Source organism: Mobula birostris, unplaced genomic scaffold (genome assembly GCF_030028105.1).
Source record: "Mobula birostris isolate sMobBir1 unplaced genomic scaffold, sMobBir1.hap1 scaffold_2315, whole genome shotgun sequence".
In the NCBI taxonomy this organism is placed as follows: Eukaryota; Metazoa; Chordata; class Chondrichthyes; order Myliobatiformes; family Myliobatidae; genus Mobula; species Mobula birostris.
The window spans coordinates 41,992-55,063 of record NW_027275363.1 but is presented as its reverse complement, the minus strand read 5'-3'; the positions used below and the strand labels follow the sequence as shown (position 1 = coordinate 55,063).

Here is a 13,072-nt window from a genome sequence, read left to right as displayed (position 1 = left end):
GGTGAGGGCAAGAGAGAGGGAGGAAGAGGGAGCTGTATGTGTGGGTAGAACACATTAGCAGAAGTGGTGGAGGCAGGTAGGTAGAAGGAGGGACACCTTGACAGGTGCACAAATAAGAAACAAGAGAGAGAATCTGCAGAAGCCAGAAATCTGAACAACACACACCCGAAATGCCAGAGGAACTCGGCAGTCGCGGTCGGCAGTGTCTATGGAAAAGAGAGTCAACAGTCAATGTTTCAGCCCGAAACCCATCAGCAGGCCAGCTGCACTTTTTTTTTTCCAACAGATGCTGCCTGGCCTGCCAAGTTCCTCCAGCATTTTGTGTGTGTGTGTGTGTGTGTGTGACACAGATAAGAAAGGATTTTTTTTAAAAAAGAGGGGGTCGGGAAAAAATGTAGGCACCTGGGACTGGGCTTAAATGGGAATCTTGGCCTGCACGGAGCAGCTGAGTGGAAAGACCTGTTTTCCAGCTGTGTGACACTGTGACAGAGAGAGACAGAGACAGAGACAGACAGAGAGAGAGACAGACACAGAGAGACAGAGAGACAGACAGAGAGGCAGAGAGACAGGGGATGAGTGGAAAGGCCTGTTTTCCAGCTGTGTGACAATGTGACAGAGAGAGAGACAGAGAGAGAGACAGACACAGAGAGACAGAGACACAGAGAACAGACAGACAGAGAGACAGAGAGACGGGGGATGAGTGGAAAGGCCTGTTTTCCAGCTGTGTGACACTGTGACAGAGAGAGACAGAGACAGACAGAGAGAGAGACAGACACAGAGAGACAGAGACACAGAGAACAGACAGACAGAGAGACAGGGGATGAGTGGAAAGGCCTGTTTTCCTGCTGTGTGACACTGTGATAGAGAGAGACAGACACAGAGAGACAGAGACAGAGAGAGACAGGCACGGAGAGACACAAAGGCAGGGGATGAGTGGAAAGGCCTGTTTTCCAGCTGTGTGACAATGTGACAGAGAGACAGACAGACAGAGAACAGACACACAGAGACACAGAGAACAGACAGACACACAGAGAGACAGGGGATGAGTGGAAAGGCCTGTTTTCCAGCTGTGTGACACTGTGACAGAGAGAGACAGACACAGAGAGACACAGAGAGAGACAGACACAGAAAGACACAGAGAGACAGACAGACAGAGACAGACACACAGAGAGACAGAGAGACGGGGGATGAGTGGAAAGGCCTGTTTTCCAGCTGTGTGACACTGTGACAGAGGGAGACAGAGACAAGAGAGAGACAGACAGACAGAGACAGAGAGTGACAGGCACAGAGAGACAGAGAGACAGGGAATGAGTGGAAAGGCCTGTTCTCCAGCTGTGTGACAATGTGACAGACAGAGAGAGACAGAGACAGACAGAGAACAGACACACAGACGCAGAGAGACAGGGGTATGAGCGGCAAGGCCTGTTTCCCAGCTGTGTGACACTGTGACAGACAGAGAGAGACAAAGAGACACAGACACACAGGGAGGCAGAGAGACAGGGGGATGAGTGGAAAGGCCTGTTTTCCAGCTGTGTGACACTGTGACAGAGAGAGACAGAGACAAAGAGAGAGACAGACAGACAGAGACAGAGAGAGACAGGCACAGAGAGACAGAGAGACAGGGAATGAGTGGAAAGGCCTGTTTTCCAGCTGTGTGACAATGTCACAGACAGGAGAGAGACAGAGACAGACAGAGAACAGACACACAGAGACTCAGAGAGACGGGGGTATGAGCGGCAAGGCCTGTTTCCCAGCTGTGTGACACTGTGACAGACAGAGAGAGACAAAGAGACACAGACACACAGGGAGGCAGAGAGACAGGGGGATGAGTGGAAAGGCCTGTTTTCCAGCTGTGTGACACTGTGACAGAGAGAGACAGAGACAAGAGAGAGACAGACAGACAGAGACAGAGAGAGACAGGCACAGAGAGACAGAGAGACAGGGAATGAGTGGAAAGGCCTGTTTTCCAGCTGTGTGACAATGTGACAGACAGAGAGAGAGACAGAGACAGACAGAGAACAGACACACAGAGACGCAGAGAGACGGGGGATGAGCGGCAAGGCCTGTTTCCCAGCTGTGTGACACTGTGACAGACAGAGAGAGACAAAGAGACACAGAGAGGCAGAGAGACAGGGGATGAGTGGAAAAGGCCTGTTTTCCAGCTGTGTGACACTGTGACAGAGAGAGACAGAGAGAGAGAGAGACAGACACAGAGAGACAGGGGATGAGTGGAAAAGGCCTGTTTTCCAGCTGTGTGACAATGTGACAGAAAGAGACAGACAGAGACAGACAGACAGACACAGAGACGGGGGGGGGGGGGGACAAAGAGGGGGGGGTCAGAGAGTGGGGGAAAAGATGACAGCCCTAATGCAGCGTGTCCACCAGAAACATCCGTTTGCCGCTTTAGATGTTGCCCGACCCGCTGAGTTCAGCAGATTGTATACACACACACACACACACACACACACACACACACACACACACACACACACACACACATACACACACACACACTGAAGATCCTAACGTGGAGAGAAACAGACATACACGTATGCACACAGACACCAACACACAGAGATAATGAGAGAGAGAGAGAGAGAGAGAGAAATACACACACACGCGGGTACACAGTTAGAGAAACACAGAACTGGCAGATAAATAAAAAAAGTTTGAGATAGGGATTGCGGAGGGGGGGTCTGAGAGGGAGGGGTGAAGAGTGGGGACGGAGGGAGGAATGGTGTGTGAACGGGCGTCTCCTAGGTGTGGTGGCTCTGTCACCCTGTCCCTGTCCTTGTCTCAGACGACGGGAGAGAGAGCCGCAGCCGCTGAGAGACAGTGCGAGAGGGAGCGGGTAGAGAAGAGAGACTGGGAGCTGAAATCGGACACCGCCGGCCCATGGTATCAGGCGGCAGCTTCGGACTGCCCCAGAGCTGGCCCCGGCCCACGCAGGTACACCCCGAACCCCGCTCGGCGTGGCGGGACACCCCCCACCCTGTCACGGCTCCCGCCACGCTTTCTCCCTGCGAGGCGGGAGCTCCACGCTCGGCGGGAACCAAAAAAGGAAGTCTCTGCAAAAAAGTTTGGGGAAACTTTTCTTTTGGTTGAAAAGTTTTGTCGGGGCGGGCTGTCCCGGGGGAGGGTGGCACTGCTCACCTGTCTAGCTGGACACCCGTCTCCGGGTCCGGGGAAGCAGAGAGACAGAGAGTCAGAGAGCGCGGAGGCAAAGGCGGGGAGGAAGTCGGGTTGCGCAGCTTTGGCAGCCGGGGGCGCGTTTTCCCGCAGCCACGTGGTGAACGAACATTTCACGATCGCAATTTGCGTGCGTGTCTGTGTGTGTGTGTGTGTGTGTGTGTGTGTGTGTGTGTGTGTGTGTGTGTGTGTGTTATGTATAGACGGCTGGGGGGGTGGTTAGTGGTGAGTCATACAGGGAAGCAGGTGGGGGTAGGGGAAAGAGAGGAGGGAGAGGGACACTGCATGAGAGTTTGTGTGAGGGAGACGCAGACTGTATGTGTGTGTGTGTGTGTGTGTGTGTGTGTGTGTGTCTGAAGGAGGGAGGGTGGAACTATGTACGCTTTGTACCGTCCGGAGGAGTCGTTGAATCAGACAGGCCGCGCACAGCAGGTAGAGAGAGAGAGGGACTTCTGGTTGTAGTGGGTGACGGGGGAGGGGGGTGGGGACGGAGAGAGCCGAGACGTGTGACAGCTAGAGACCGAGAGGGGCGTGTATCGGACGTCACGCAGGCAGGGCTGGTGTGGGACAGGACTTGGGAAAATAGAGGTGTGTGTCACAGAGCGAGAGAGAGAGAGAGAAATAAAGTATGTGTGTGTGTCAGAGAGAGAGGGATAAAGTGTGTGTGTATGTGTGTGAGAGAGGTGTGTGAAGGAGAGATGTGTTTGTGTGTGAGGGAGAGAGAGGGTGTGTGAGACAGAGGGTGTGTGAGGGAGAGAGAGGGGGTGTGAGAGAGGGTGTGTGAGGGAGAGAGAGAGGGGTGTGAGAGAGGGTGTGTGAGGGAGAGATGTGTTTGTGTGTGTGTGAGAGCGAGAGGGTGTGTATGTGTGTGAGAGAGAGGTGTGTGAGGGACGGAGGGGGAAATATGTTTGTGTGTGTGTGAGAGAGGAGACGTGCAAGGGAAGTTTGTGTGTGTGTGTGTGAGAGAGAGAGAGAGAGAGAGAGAGGAAGTAATTATGCGATAAAGCAAGAAATGGTCAGTCCCAGCCCATCCCTGTTTTCCCGAGACCGTCAGGCGTGTCCATGTCTGCTCCGTCTCCCTGTCCTAGTGTCTTGTAAACATACCATTTCCGCTGGCAGCCCGCTCCGGCTCTGTGTCACAAACTAGTCCCTTTAAATCCTCAGCCTCGCTCCTTAAAATTGGGGTCTCTTTGTGTATTTGTGTGTGTGTGTGTGTGTGAGCGAGACAGACAGAGATCAGTATCCCACACCGAGAGTTTTACCGCACACAGCTCCAGTCTCCGCATCCCACGCCGGGACTTTTCTGCGCGCCGCTCCCGGCCTCTGCGTCCATCTCTGGAAGCTCCCGCACGCGGTTCCGGCCTCCCTGACCGGCGGGGCACTCACCGCTCCCTCCGCCACGAAGTTCCCTCTCCTGCAGCCCCCGCACCCATCCCATCCCATCCCATCCCATGTGGGACTCTGGTCTCCGAGACAGCTCGGGAAGGGCGCAGGTCGTCGGCAGTCCCGCGGTCTGCTGGTGGGCTGCTCCGGACGTGGGAGGGAGGGAGGGAGAGAGCAGAGGGCAGGGACAGATGTTGGTATAAGTGTGTGCCAGGACTTTCGATGGATCGGCTCGCCGATGCTGCGTTTGGGTTCTGGAGGGAGAGAGGGAGCAGAGGGGGAGGGGGAGAATGGTGGGGTCAGGGTGACTGAGAGGGAGAGAGAGAGAAGATGGGAGAGAGGGAAGACAGACAATGTTGGGGAGGGAGAGGACGAAGAGATCGGGGAGACGGGGGGGTAGGAGAGAGGGGACTCAGAGGCGGGGAGAGGGACGGAAAGGAGAGCAGCAGGGGGTGGGGAGCAGAGAGAGGGGAACTGAGTGGAGGAGGGGGAGGGAGACGGAGGAGAGCGAAAGGTGGGGGGAGAAGAGGAAGACAGAAGAGAGGGGAGAGAGATGGTAACCAGAGGGGAGACTGGGTATGGAGAATGGGAGGGAGGGGCTGGAAGGAGTTAGGAGAGGAGGGGGGAAGGCAGGTAGAGAAGGGAGTGGGGGGAAAGCGACGTGGTGAGTGCTGGGCGAGAGAGAGAGATCGTCTTTGTTCTGCCAACTATTGAGGATTATTCCTCTCGACCCTGTCCAAGATTCCTCTCCTCCCTCCCTTACCCCTCCCCCACTCCCTCCTTCTCCGCCCCTTCCTTCCTTCTCCACCTCCCTTCCTCCCTCCTCTTACTATTCTCTCCCTTCCTTCCTCCCTTTCCCCTCCCATCCTTCCCTCTCCCTCTCATGTTCCTCCCCTGCTCCCTCCTGTCTCCCTCAATAGGTTTCAAAGGTCAGAGAAATATATACAATATACATCCTGAAATTCTTTTTCTTCGCAAACGTCCACGAAAACAAAGGAGTGCTCCCCAAGAATGAATAACAGTGAAATATTAAAACCCCAAAGACCCCTCCCCAGCTCCGTCTTCCTTGCCCTCCTCTCCTTACCCTTTCCTCTCCCTCCCTCCCCCTTGCTAATCTCACCCCTCCCTCCCGATCCTCCCTTCCCCTTCCCCCTCCCTCCAAAGTTGTTTCGAGGCCGGCCCTCTCTCTCTCTCCAAAGATTCCTGCTGCCCCACTCTATCCCTGTTCCTCTCCAACCATCGCCCATCCCAAATCCCGGCTGAGTTGTCCGTGAGAGGGGAGAGCGTGCGTGGTGACATCACTGAGTTGAGGGCCATCACGAGGAGTGTTTGGGGACAGAGGAGGAGACGGAGAGAGCGAGGCCGCGGGGCAGGGAGCGGGAGGGTTATTCGGAGGGTGCGGGGGGAGCCCTCTGTGTGTTTGGGGAGGGGAAGGGATGGTGGAAGAGAAGAAGAGAGGAGGAGAGGAAAAGGGAACGATAGAGAGAGAGAGATAATGAGAGGAACAAGAAAGGAGAGAGAACGAGAGAAGGGAGGAGAGCGAGATGGAGAAAGAGAACAGGAGATGAAGGGGGTGAGAGAGAGAGAGCAGTGAGGGGAGGGAACGAGAGAAGTAGGAAGATGGAGAGAGAGAACGAGCGAGGGTAAGGAAGAGAGAAGGAGAGAGGGAACGAGAGGGAAGAAGAGAGATGGAGAGAAGGAACGAGAGAGGAATGGGAGAAAGAGAGAAGGGGAGAGAGGAGGAGAGTGAGAGACTGAAAGGAAAATGCAAGGAGATGGAGAAAGTGAGAGAAAGTGAGAGGGAGAGTGGGAAAGGAGAGAGTGAGTGATGGGTGGATGGAGGGGATAGTGAATCTAGGGTGAGGAAGAGAGACGGACCAGTTTGGTTGGGGGGGAGGGAGCGGGAGCGTAGGAATGAGGGAGGAGAGAGAGAAGGAGATCGGGAGATGAAGGCGGCAGAGTGAGCGATGGGAGGAAAAAGCGAGGGGGAGAGAGGGAACAAAGGAATTGGAAAAAGAGGGAGATGAATAGAGGGAATGAGAGATTGGGGCAGAAGAGGAAGAGTGAAAGATGAGCGATGGAAGGAGAATGGAGGAGAGGGAAGGAGAGAGGGGGAGAGGAGAGGAAAGGGAGGGACGGGAGAGGGAATGAGCGAGTGGAGAAGGAAGGAGACAGGGAGAGAGCAGAGGATAGAGTGAAAGAGAGGGGGAAGAGGGGAGGAGTGAGGGGAAGGGGAGGAGAGAGGGAAGGAGAGAAGGGGCAGAGGAGAGGAGAGAGTGGGAGAGGGGGAGAGGGAGAGAGCGGAGCAGAAAGTGAAGGAGAGAGGGGAGAGAAGGAGAGGGAGGGAGAGAAGGAGAGGGAGAGAGAGAAGGAGAGGGAGAGAGAGAAGGAGAGGGAGAGAGAGAAGGAGAGGGAGAGAGAAGGAGAGGGAGAGAGAAGGAGAGGGAGGGGAGAGAGAAGGAGAGAGGGAGAGGAAAGGAGAGAAGGAGAGAGAGAGTGCAGAGGAGGGAGAGAGCAGAGAGAGAAGGAGAAAAGGGAAGACGGAAGGAGAAGAGGAGAGAGGGGAGGAGACAGGGGAGAGGGAAGGTGAGAAGGCAAGAGAGAAGGAGAGAGGAGAGAGACAAGGAGAGGGGGAGGGAAGGACAGAGGTGAGAGGCAAGGGGGAAAGGAAGGAGAGAGGGGAGAACAAACGAGAGAGAGGGAGAGGGAAGTAGAGAGGTGGGAGAGAGAGGGAGAGGGGAGCGGGAAGGTGAGAGAGGAGAGAGGGAAAGAGAAAGGGGAGAGAGGAGAGGGGAGAGGGACGCAGGGAGAGAGAAGGGGAGAGGGGAAGAGAGGGGGGAGAAGGAAGAAGAGAGGAGTGAGGGAAATAGAGAGGGAGAGGGAAGGAGAGTGGAGGAAGATGGAAAGAGAGAGGAGGCAGGAGTGTTAAGGAGAGAGGAGGAGAGTGAAGGGGAGAAGGAAGAAGACAGGAGTGTGAGACGTAGAGGGGAGAGGGAAGGAGAGGGGGGAAGGAATAAGAGGGCAGAGGGAAAGCAATGGATGGTGATGGAGGGGAAGGAGTGAGGGAGCGGAGAAAGAGGGAGTGAGAGGGTGAGAGATGACGAGAGGGATGGGTGGAGAGAATGGGAGAAGGAGGAGGAGTAGATGGGAATAGGATTGAGAGAATGTGTGAGAGCAGAGGGAGAGGGAAGGAATGAAGCAGAGAGAGATTGAAGAGAATAAAAGAGGGAGGCAGAGAAGGGGAGAAGGAGTTAGGCCACCGAAGAGGAGAGGGAGGTGAGAAGAAAGTTGGGGGTTGGGTGGAAGAGGGCGCGGGGGGTGGCAGAGCTTTGGGAAGGGGCAGGGGAGATGGAGAAGGGATAAGTGAGAAATTGGAGGGAGGGGAAGGGGACAACGGGAAGCGAGGGATGGAGTGAGTGTGAGAGAGAAATTGGAGGGAGGAGGAAAGAAAGAGAGAGAAATGCCGATGGTGAAGGGGTGGAACAGGAGGCAGCGAGGGGACGAAGAGAGAGGAAGGGACGAGGGGGAGAGGGAGGGGAGAGAGAGGTGAGAAAGCCGAGATGGGGGAAAGAGAGATGGGGGAGAGGTGAGTAACAGAGGGAGATGGAGAAGGGAACAGAGGGCGGGGAAGAGAAAGAGGGGACGAATCGAAGGGGAGAGAGGGTGAGATGGGTTAGGGGAGGAGAGGGGAGCTGGGAAGTCCGGACACAGGGATGTTGGACAGAACTGGTCACACTGTCCAGCAGACAGGTGGGGACCCTCTCACCCCCACCACACCCTTGTGAACCCCATCCCCCTTTCTCTACAACCGTCCCCCACCCCACCCCTCTCGCTCTCTCCGCAGGACCCCTAGATCCAAGCCACGTCGCCCTCCTCGCCCTCGCTCTCTGTGTCCTCGGCTCCGCCAGCCCCGTCCCGCGGAGGGAGATCAGCCGGGAGCAGACGGTCACCTCGGCCCGACTCCTCCGCAAGGCCCTGACGCAGGTCAACGCCAATCTCCTGGTACGTCACAGCGCGGGGCTCCTTCTACATCACCCCCACAGTGTGTTCCCACCACTTTACCCACAGTGTGTTTCCCCCCCCACTTTATCCCCAGTGTGGGCACCGAGCGCTCCCGGGACACGGGTCAGACACGGTGTGGAGCTCCCTCTACATCACCCCCACAGTGTCCCTCCCCCCCCACTTTATCCCCAGTGTGGGCACCGAGCGCTCCCGGGACACGGGTCAGACACGGTGTGGAGCTCCCTCTACATCACCCCCACAGTGTCCCCCCCCCCACTTTATCCCCAGTGTGGGCACCGAGCGCTCCCGGGACACGGGTCAGACACGGTGTGGAGCTCCCTCTACATCACCCCCACAGTGTGTCCCCCCACTTTATCCCCGGTGTGCACACCGAGCGTTCCCGGGACACGGGTCAGACACGGTGTGGAGCTCCCTCTGCATCACCCCCACAGTGTGTCCCCCCCCCCCCACTTTATCCCCAGTGTGGGCACCGAGCGCTCCCGGGACACGGGTCAGACACGGTGTGGAGCTCCCTCTACATCACCCCCACAGTGTGTTCCCCCCCCCACTTTATCCCCAGTGTGGGCACCGAGAGCTCCCGGGACACGGGTCAGACACGGTGTGGAGCTCCCTCTACGTCACCCCATAGTGTGTCCCCCCACCCACTTTATCCCCAGTGTGGGCACCGAGCGGTCCCGGGACACGGGTCAGACACGGTGTGGAGCTCCCTCTACATCACTCCCACAGTGTGTCCCCCCCACTTTATCCCCAGTGTGGACACCGAGCGCTCCCGGGACACGGGTCAGACACGATGTGGAGCTCCCTCTACATCACCCCCACAGTGTGTCCCCCCACTTTATCCCCAGTGTGGGCACCGAGCGGTCCCGGGACACGGGTCAGACACCGTGTGGGGCTCCCTCTACATGACCCCAGCAATCGTCTATCCCTACAGTGCGTGAGGTGACCGACTATTTTTGAATGTCTCATTGCAGTCCCACCTCGGTCTGGAGGGAAGTGACCAGCCCTCAATATGCCTCCCGCCCGTGGAGCGATCGTCTGCCGGCTGGTACCGTTACCCGGTGAGTCAGTTCTACCTCCCCGACACCCGCCCCCAGCCGTCTCGACCCGCCCGTCTGTCTCCTGCCCCCATCCCGCTCCGTGTGCCGGGCTCTGACTGACGGCCTCTCCCTCAGGGTCTCGCCGGGGTCAGGTTTTGCCTCTACCGAAAGTGCCTGCGGCGTTTGGAGGCGACCCTCCTGAGGAAGTACGGATTCGGCCTCGATAGTACCCCTCTCGGGCTCGGCCTGCTGATCGGGTGCCTCGGCAAGCTTTCCGTGAGTCACCGCCCCACCCATGCACACCCCACCCTTCCCGGCGCGGACCGGTAATCGAGTTGAGTAGCTGGAGGGGAGGGCGGCGGCAGGCCGCCTCTCTCGGGACCATCCTGACAAGTCCCCAGCCCGGCCGAGCGAGGACAGAGCCGGGGGGCGAGATTGTGAGCGGAGGCATCCTGATTATGAGCGAGATGATATCGAGGGACGGTCGAGGTGGGAGGGGGGAGGGTAACCTCGGGGTAGGACGGTAGGACACGCACCGTGAACGGTGGGGGGGGGGGGTCGAGGGCCCCTCGCCCCGTGTTTAACCGCGGCCTCCCCTCGTTCTGCAGGGCACCACCGTTTTCTGCGGGGAGCCTCTCGATCCCGGGCCGGCCTTCTGGACGAGCGAGGTGGAAGGAGGGGTGAACGTGATCCGTGACCTCATCTCGGACCTGGAGCTCCTGGTGGGACAGTCCGACAGCCTTGTGTCTGACCTCCCCGCCTAGGCCGGTCCTGGGTGGAGGGAGTTGGGGGTGCGGGGGTCGGGGGGTGGTTGGTGTCCGTCAGCGGTTGTATTATTCGCCCTGGGTACGGAGAGGGTCGCCGCTGTAATGTCAAATTCCCGTTAACAGAGGGGCGGACGGGCGGGGCGGTGGAATCTCTCAGCCACGCAACCCGTTTCTGAGGGGGTGGGGGAGACTCTCTTTCCATCGGCGAGCCCTGGTAACAGAGGGTAATTCCCCGCCCCGCTTATACAGCGAGTCTCACCGTCGGTAGGTCCTGGCCGCTTGAAGCGTCCCTCCGGCACGCATCCTAGTCCCGGAGGGACTGTCCCTCTGTCGAGGATCGCTGGCGGTCGAGGGAGCCTCTCCGACGGGGGCGCCACGGCTACAGGAGGGTCCTCTCCGCCACGTGTCCCATATCGGAGGGACCCTTTCCAAATGGGGGCCCTGGCGACAGCGGCAGTTTCTCCGACGGGGGAGCCGCGGGTACAGGAGGCTCCTCTCCATCGCTCATCCCGTTCTCGGAGGGACCCTCTGTTGGGGAGCTTCGCTGACAGAGGCGGTCTCTCCGTCTCGCGGCCCCACCCCGTCTTCAGGGAGAGGGTCCCCTCCGTCGACAGCCGGCCCTGGAAACAAAGGCGATCTCTCTGTCCGTGCAGGGAAGGCTTTCCAACAGCAAGAGTGGCCCGGACGCTCCGGAATGAGACGGGCAACGATATCGACGAAGGATTCCCGCTGGCGTTACTTTATGAGCCCCAGCTGCAAAATTCAATAAACCTCAGGGATATTGTTTCACCTTCCGTGTGCGTTTTCACTTATGTTCTGTCCCGACCAGTCACAACAGGACCCAGGTCCCTTCCCATTCACTCCCACCGTCCGCACTCCCAATAGACCCCACCCCTTCCCATTCACTCCCACCGTCCACACTCCCAATAGACCACACCCCTTCCCATTCACTCCCAATAGACCCCACCCTTCCCATTCACTCCCAATAGACCCCACCCCTTCCCATTCACTCCCAATAGACCCCACCCTTCCCATTCACTCCCACCGTCCACACTCCCAATAGACCACACCCCTTCCCATTCACTCCCAATAGACCCCACCCTTCCCATTCACTCCCAATAGACCCCACCCCTTCCCATTCACTCCCAATAGACCCCACCCTTCCCATTCACTCCCACCGTCCGCACTCCCAATAGACCCCACCCCTTCCCATTCACTCCCACCGTCCGCACTCCCAATAGACCCCACCCCTTCCCATTCACTCCCAATAGACCCCACCCCTTCCCATTCACTCCCACCGTCCACACTCACAATAGACCCCACCCTTCCCATTCACTCCCACCGTCTGCACTCCCAATAGACCCCACCCCTTCCCATTCACTCCCACCGTCCGCATTTCCAATAGACCCCACCCCTTCCCATTCACTCCCACCGTCCGCAGTCCCAATAGACACCTCCCCTTCCCATTCACTCCCAATAGACCCCATCCCTTCCCATTCACTCCCAATAGACCCCACCCCTTCCCATTCACTCCCACCGTCCGCACTCACAATAGACCCCACCCCTTCCACTTCCAATAGACCCCACCCCTTCCCATTCACTCCCAATAGACCCCATCCCTTCCACTTCCAATAGACCCCACCCCTTCCTATTCACTCCCACCGTCCGCACTCACAATAGACCCCACCCCTTCCCATTCACTGCCAATAGACCCCACCCCTTCCCATTCACTCCCACCAGACCCCACCCCTTCCCATTCACTCCCACCATCCGCACTCACAATAGACACCTCCCCTTCACATTCACTCTCACCGTCCGCATTTCCAATAGACCCCACCCCTTCCCATTCACTCCCAATAGACCCCACCCCTTCCCATTCACTCCCACCGTCCGGACTCCCAATAGACCCCACCCCTTCCCATTCACTCCCAATAGACCCCACCCTTCCCATTCACTCTCACTGTCCGCATTCCCAATAGACCCCATCCCTTCCCATTCACTCCCAATAGACCCCACCCTTCCCATTCACTCTCACTGTCCGCACTCCCAATAGACCCCATCCCTTCTCATTCACTCCCAATAGACCCCACCCTTCCCATTCACTCTCACTGTCCGCATTCCCAATAGACCCCATCCCTTCCCATTCACTCCCAATAGACCCCACCCTTCCCATTCACACTCACTGTCCGCACTCCCAATAGACCCCATCCCTTCTCATTCACTCCCAATAGACCCCACCCTTCCCATTCACTCCCACCGTCCGCATTCCCAAATGTGACCCCTCCCGTTCCCATTCGCCCCACCGTCCACACTCCCAATAGACCCCACCCTTCCCATTCACACCCACAGTCCGCACTCCCAATAGACCCCACCCCTTCCCATTCACTCCCAATAGACCCCACCCCTTCCCATTCACTCCCACCGTCCGCACTCCCAATAGACCCCACCCTTCCCATTCACTCCCACCGTCCGCATTCCCAAATGGGACCCCTCCCGTTCCTATTCACTCCCACTGTCCGCATTCCCAAATGGGACCCCTCCCGTTCCCATTCGCCCCCACCGTCCACACTCCCATTAGACCCCACCCCTTCCCATTCACTCCCACCGTCCGCATTCCCAAATGGGATCCCTTCCGTTCCGATTCGCGCCCACCGGATTCCACAGTCCGAGGCG

General features: G+C 57.8%; 1 protein-coding gene across 3 annotated transcripts; it reads left to right on the top strand.

The window, feature by feature from the left end:
• Positions 1-2,753: 2,753 nt before the first annotated feature.
• Positions 2,754-11,193, top strand: LOC140192730 (uncharacterized). 3 transcript variants are annotated; one of them, XM_072250230.1, is made up of 5 exons: positions 3,469-3,621; positions 8,417-8,574; positions 9,567-9,653; positions 9,768-9,908; positions 10,241-11,193. In XM_072250230.1, the coding sequence occupies exons 1-5, from the start codon at positions 3,507-3,509 to the stop codon at positions 10,394-10,396; spliced, it is 657 nt and encodes a 218-aa protein (XP_072106331.1). In that variant the 5' UTR covers positions 3,469-3,506; the 3' UTR covers positions 10,397-11,193. The 3 variants fall into 3 exon arrangements, with proteins under 3 accessions (XP_072106334.1, XP_072106333.1, XP_072106331.1); XM_072250233.1 differs by lacking the exons at positions 3,469-3,621; positions 8,417-8,574 and adding an exon at positions 2,754-2,949; XM_072250232.1 differs by lacking the exon at positions 9,768-9,908 and having other exon boundaries at positions 3,467-3,621.
• Positions 11,194-13,072: the final 1,879 nt, after the last annotated feature.

Coding starts and splice junctions, on each gene's coding strand:
- LOC140192730 (XM_072250230.1), top strand. CDS start 3,507: ATGTGTGTGTGTGTGTGTGTGTGTGTGTGTGTGTGTCTGAAGGAGGGA. Junction 8,575..9,566: donor AGGTCAACGCCAATCTCCTG/GTACGTCACAGC, acceptor GTCTCATTGCAG/TCCCACCTCGGTCTGGAGGG. Junction 9,654..9,767: donor CCGGCTGGTACCGTTACCCG/GTGAGTCAGTTC, acceptor CCTCTCCCTCAG/GGTCTCGCCGGGGTCAGGTT.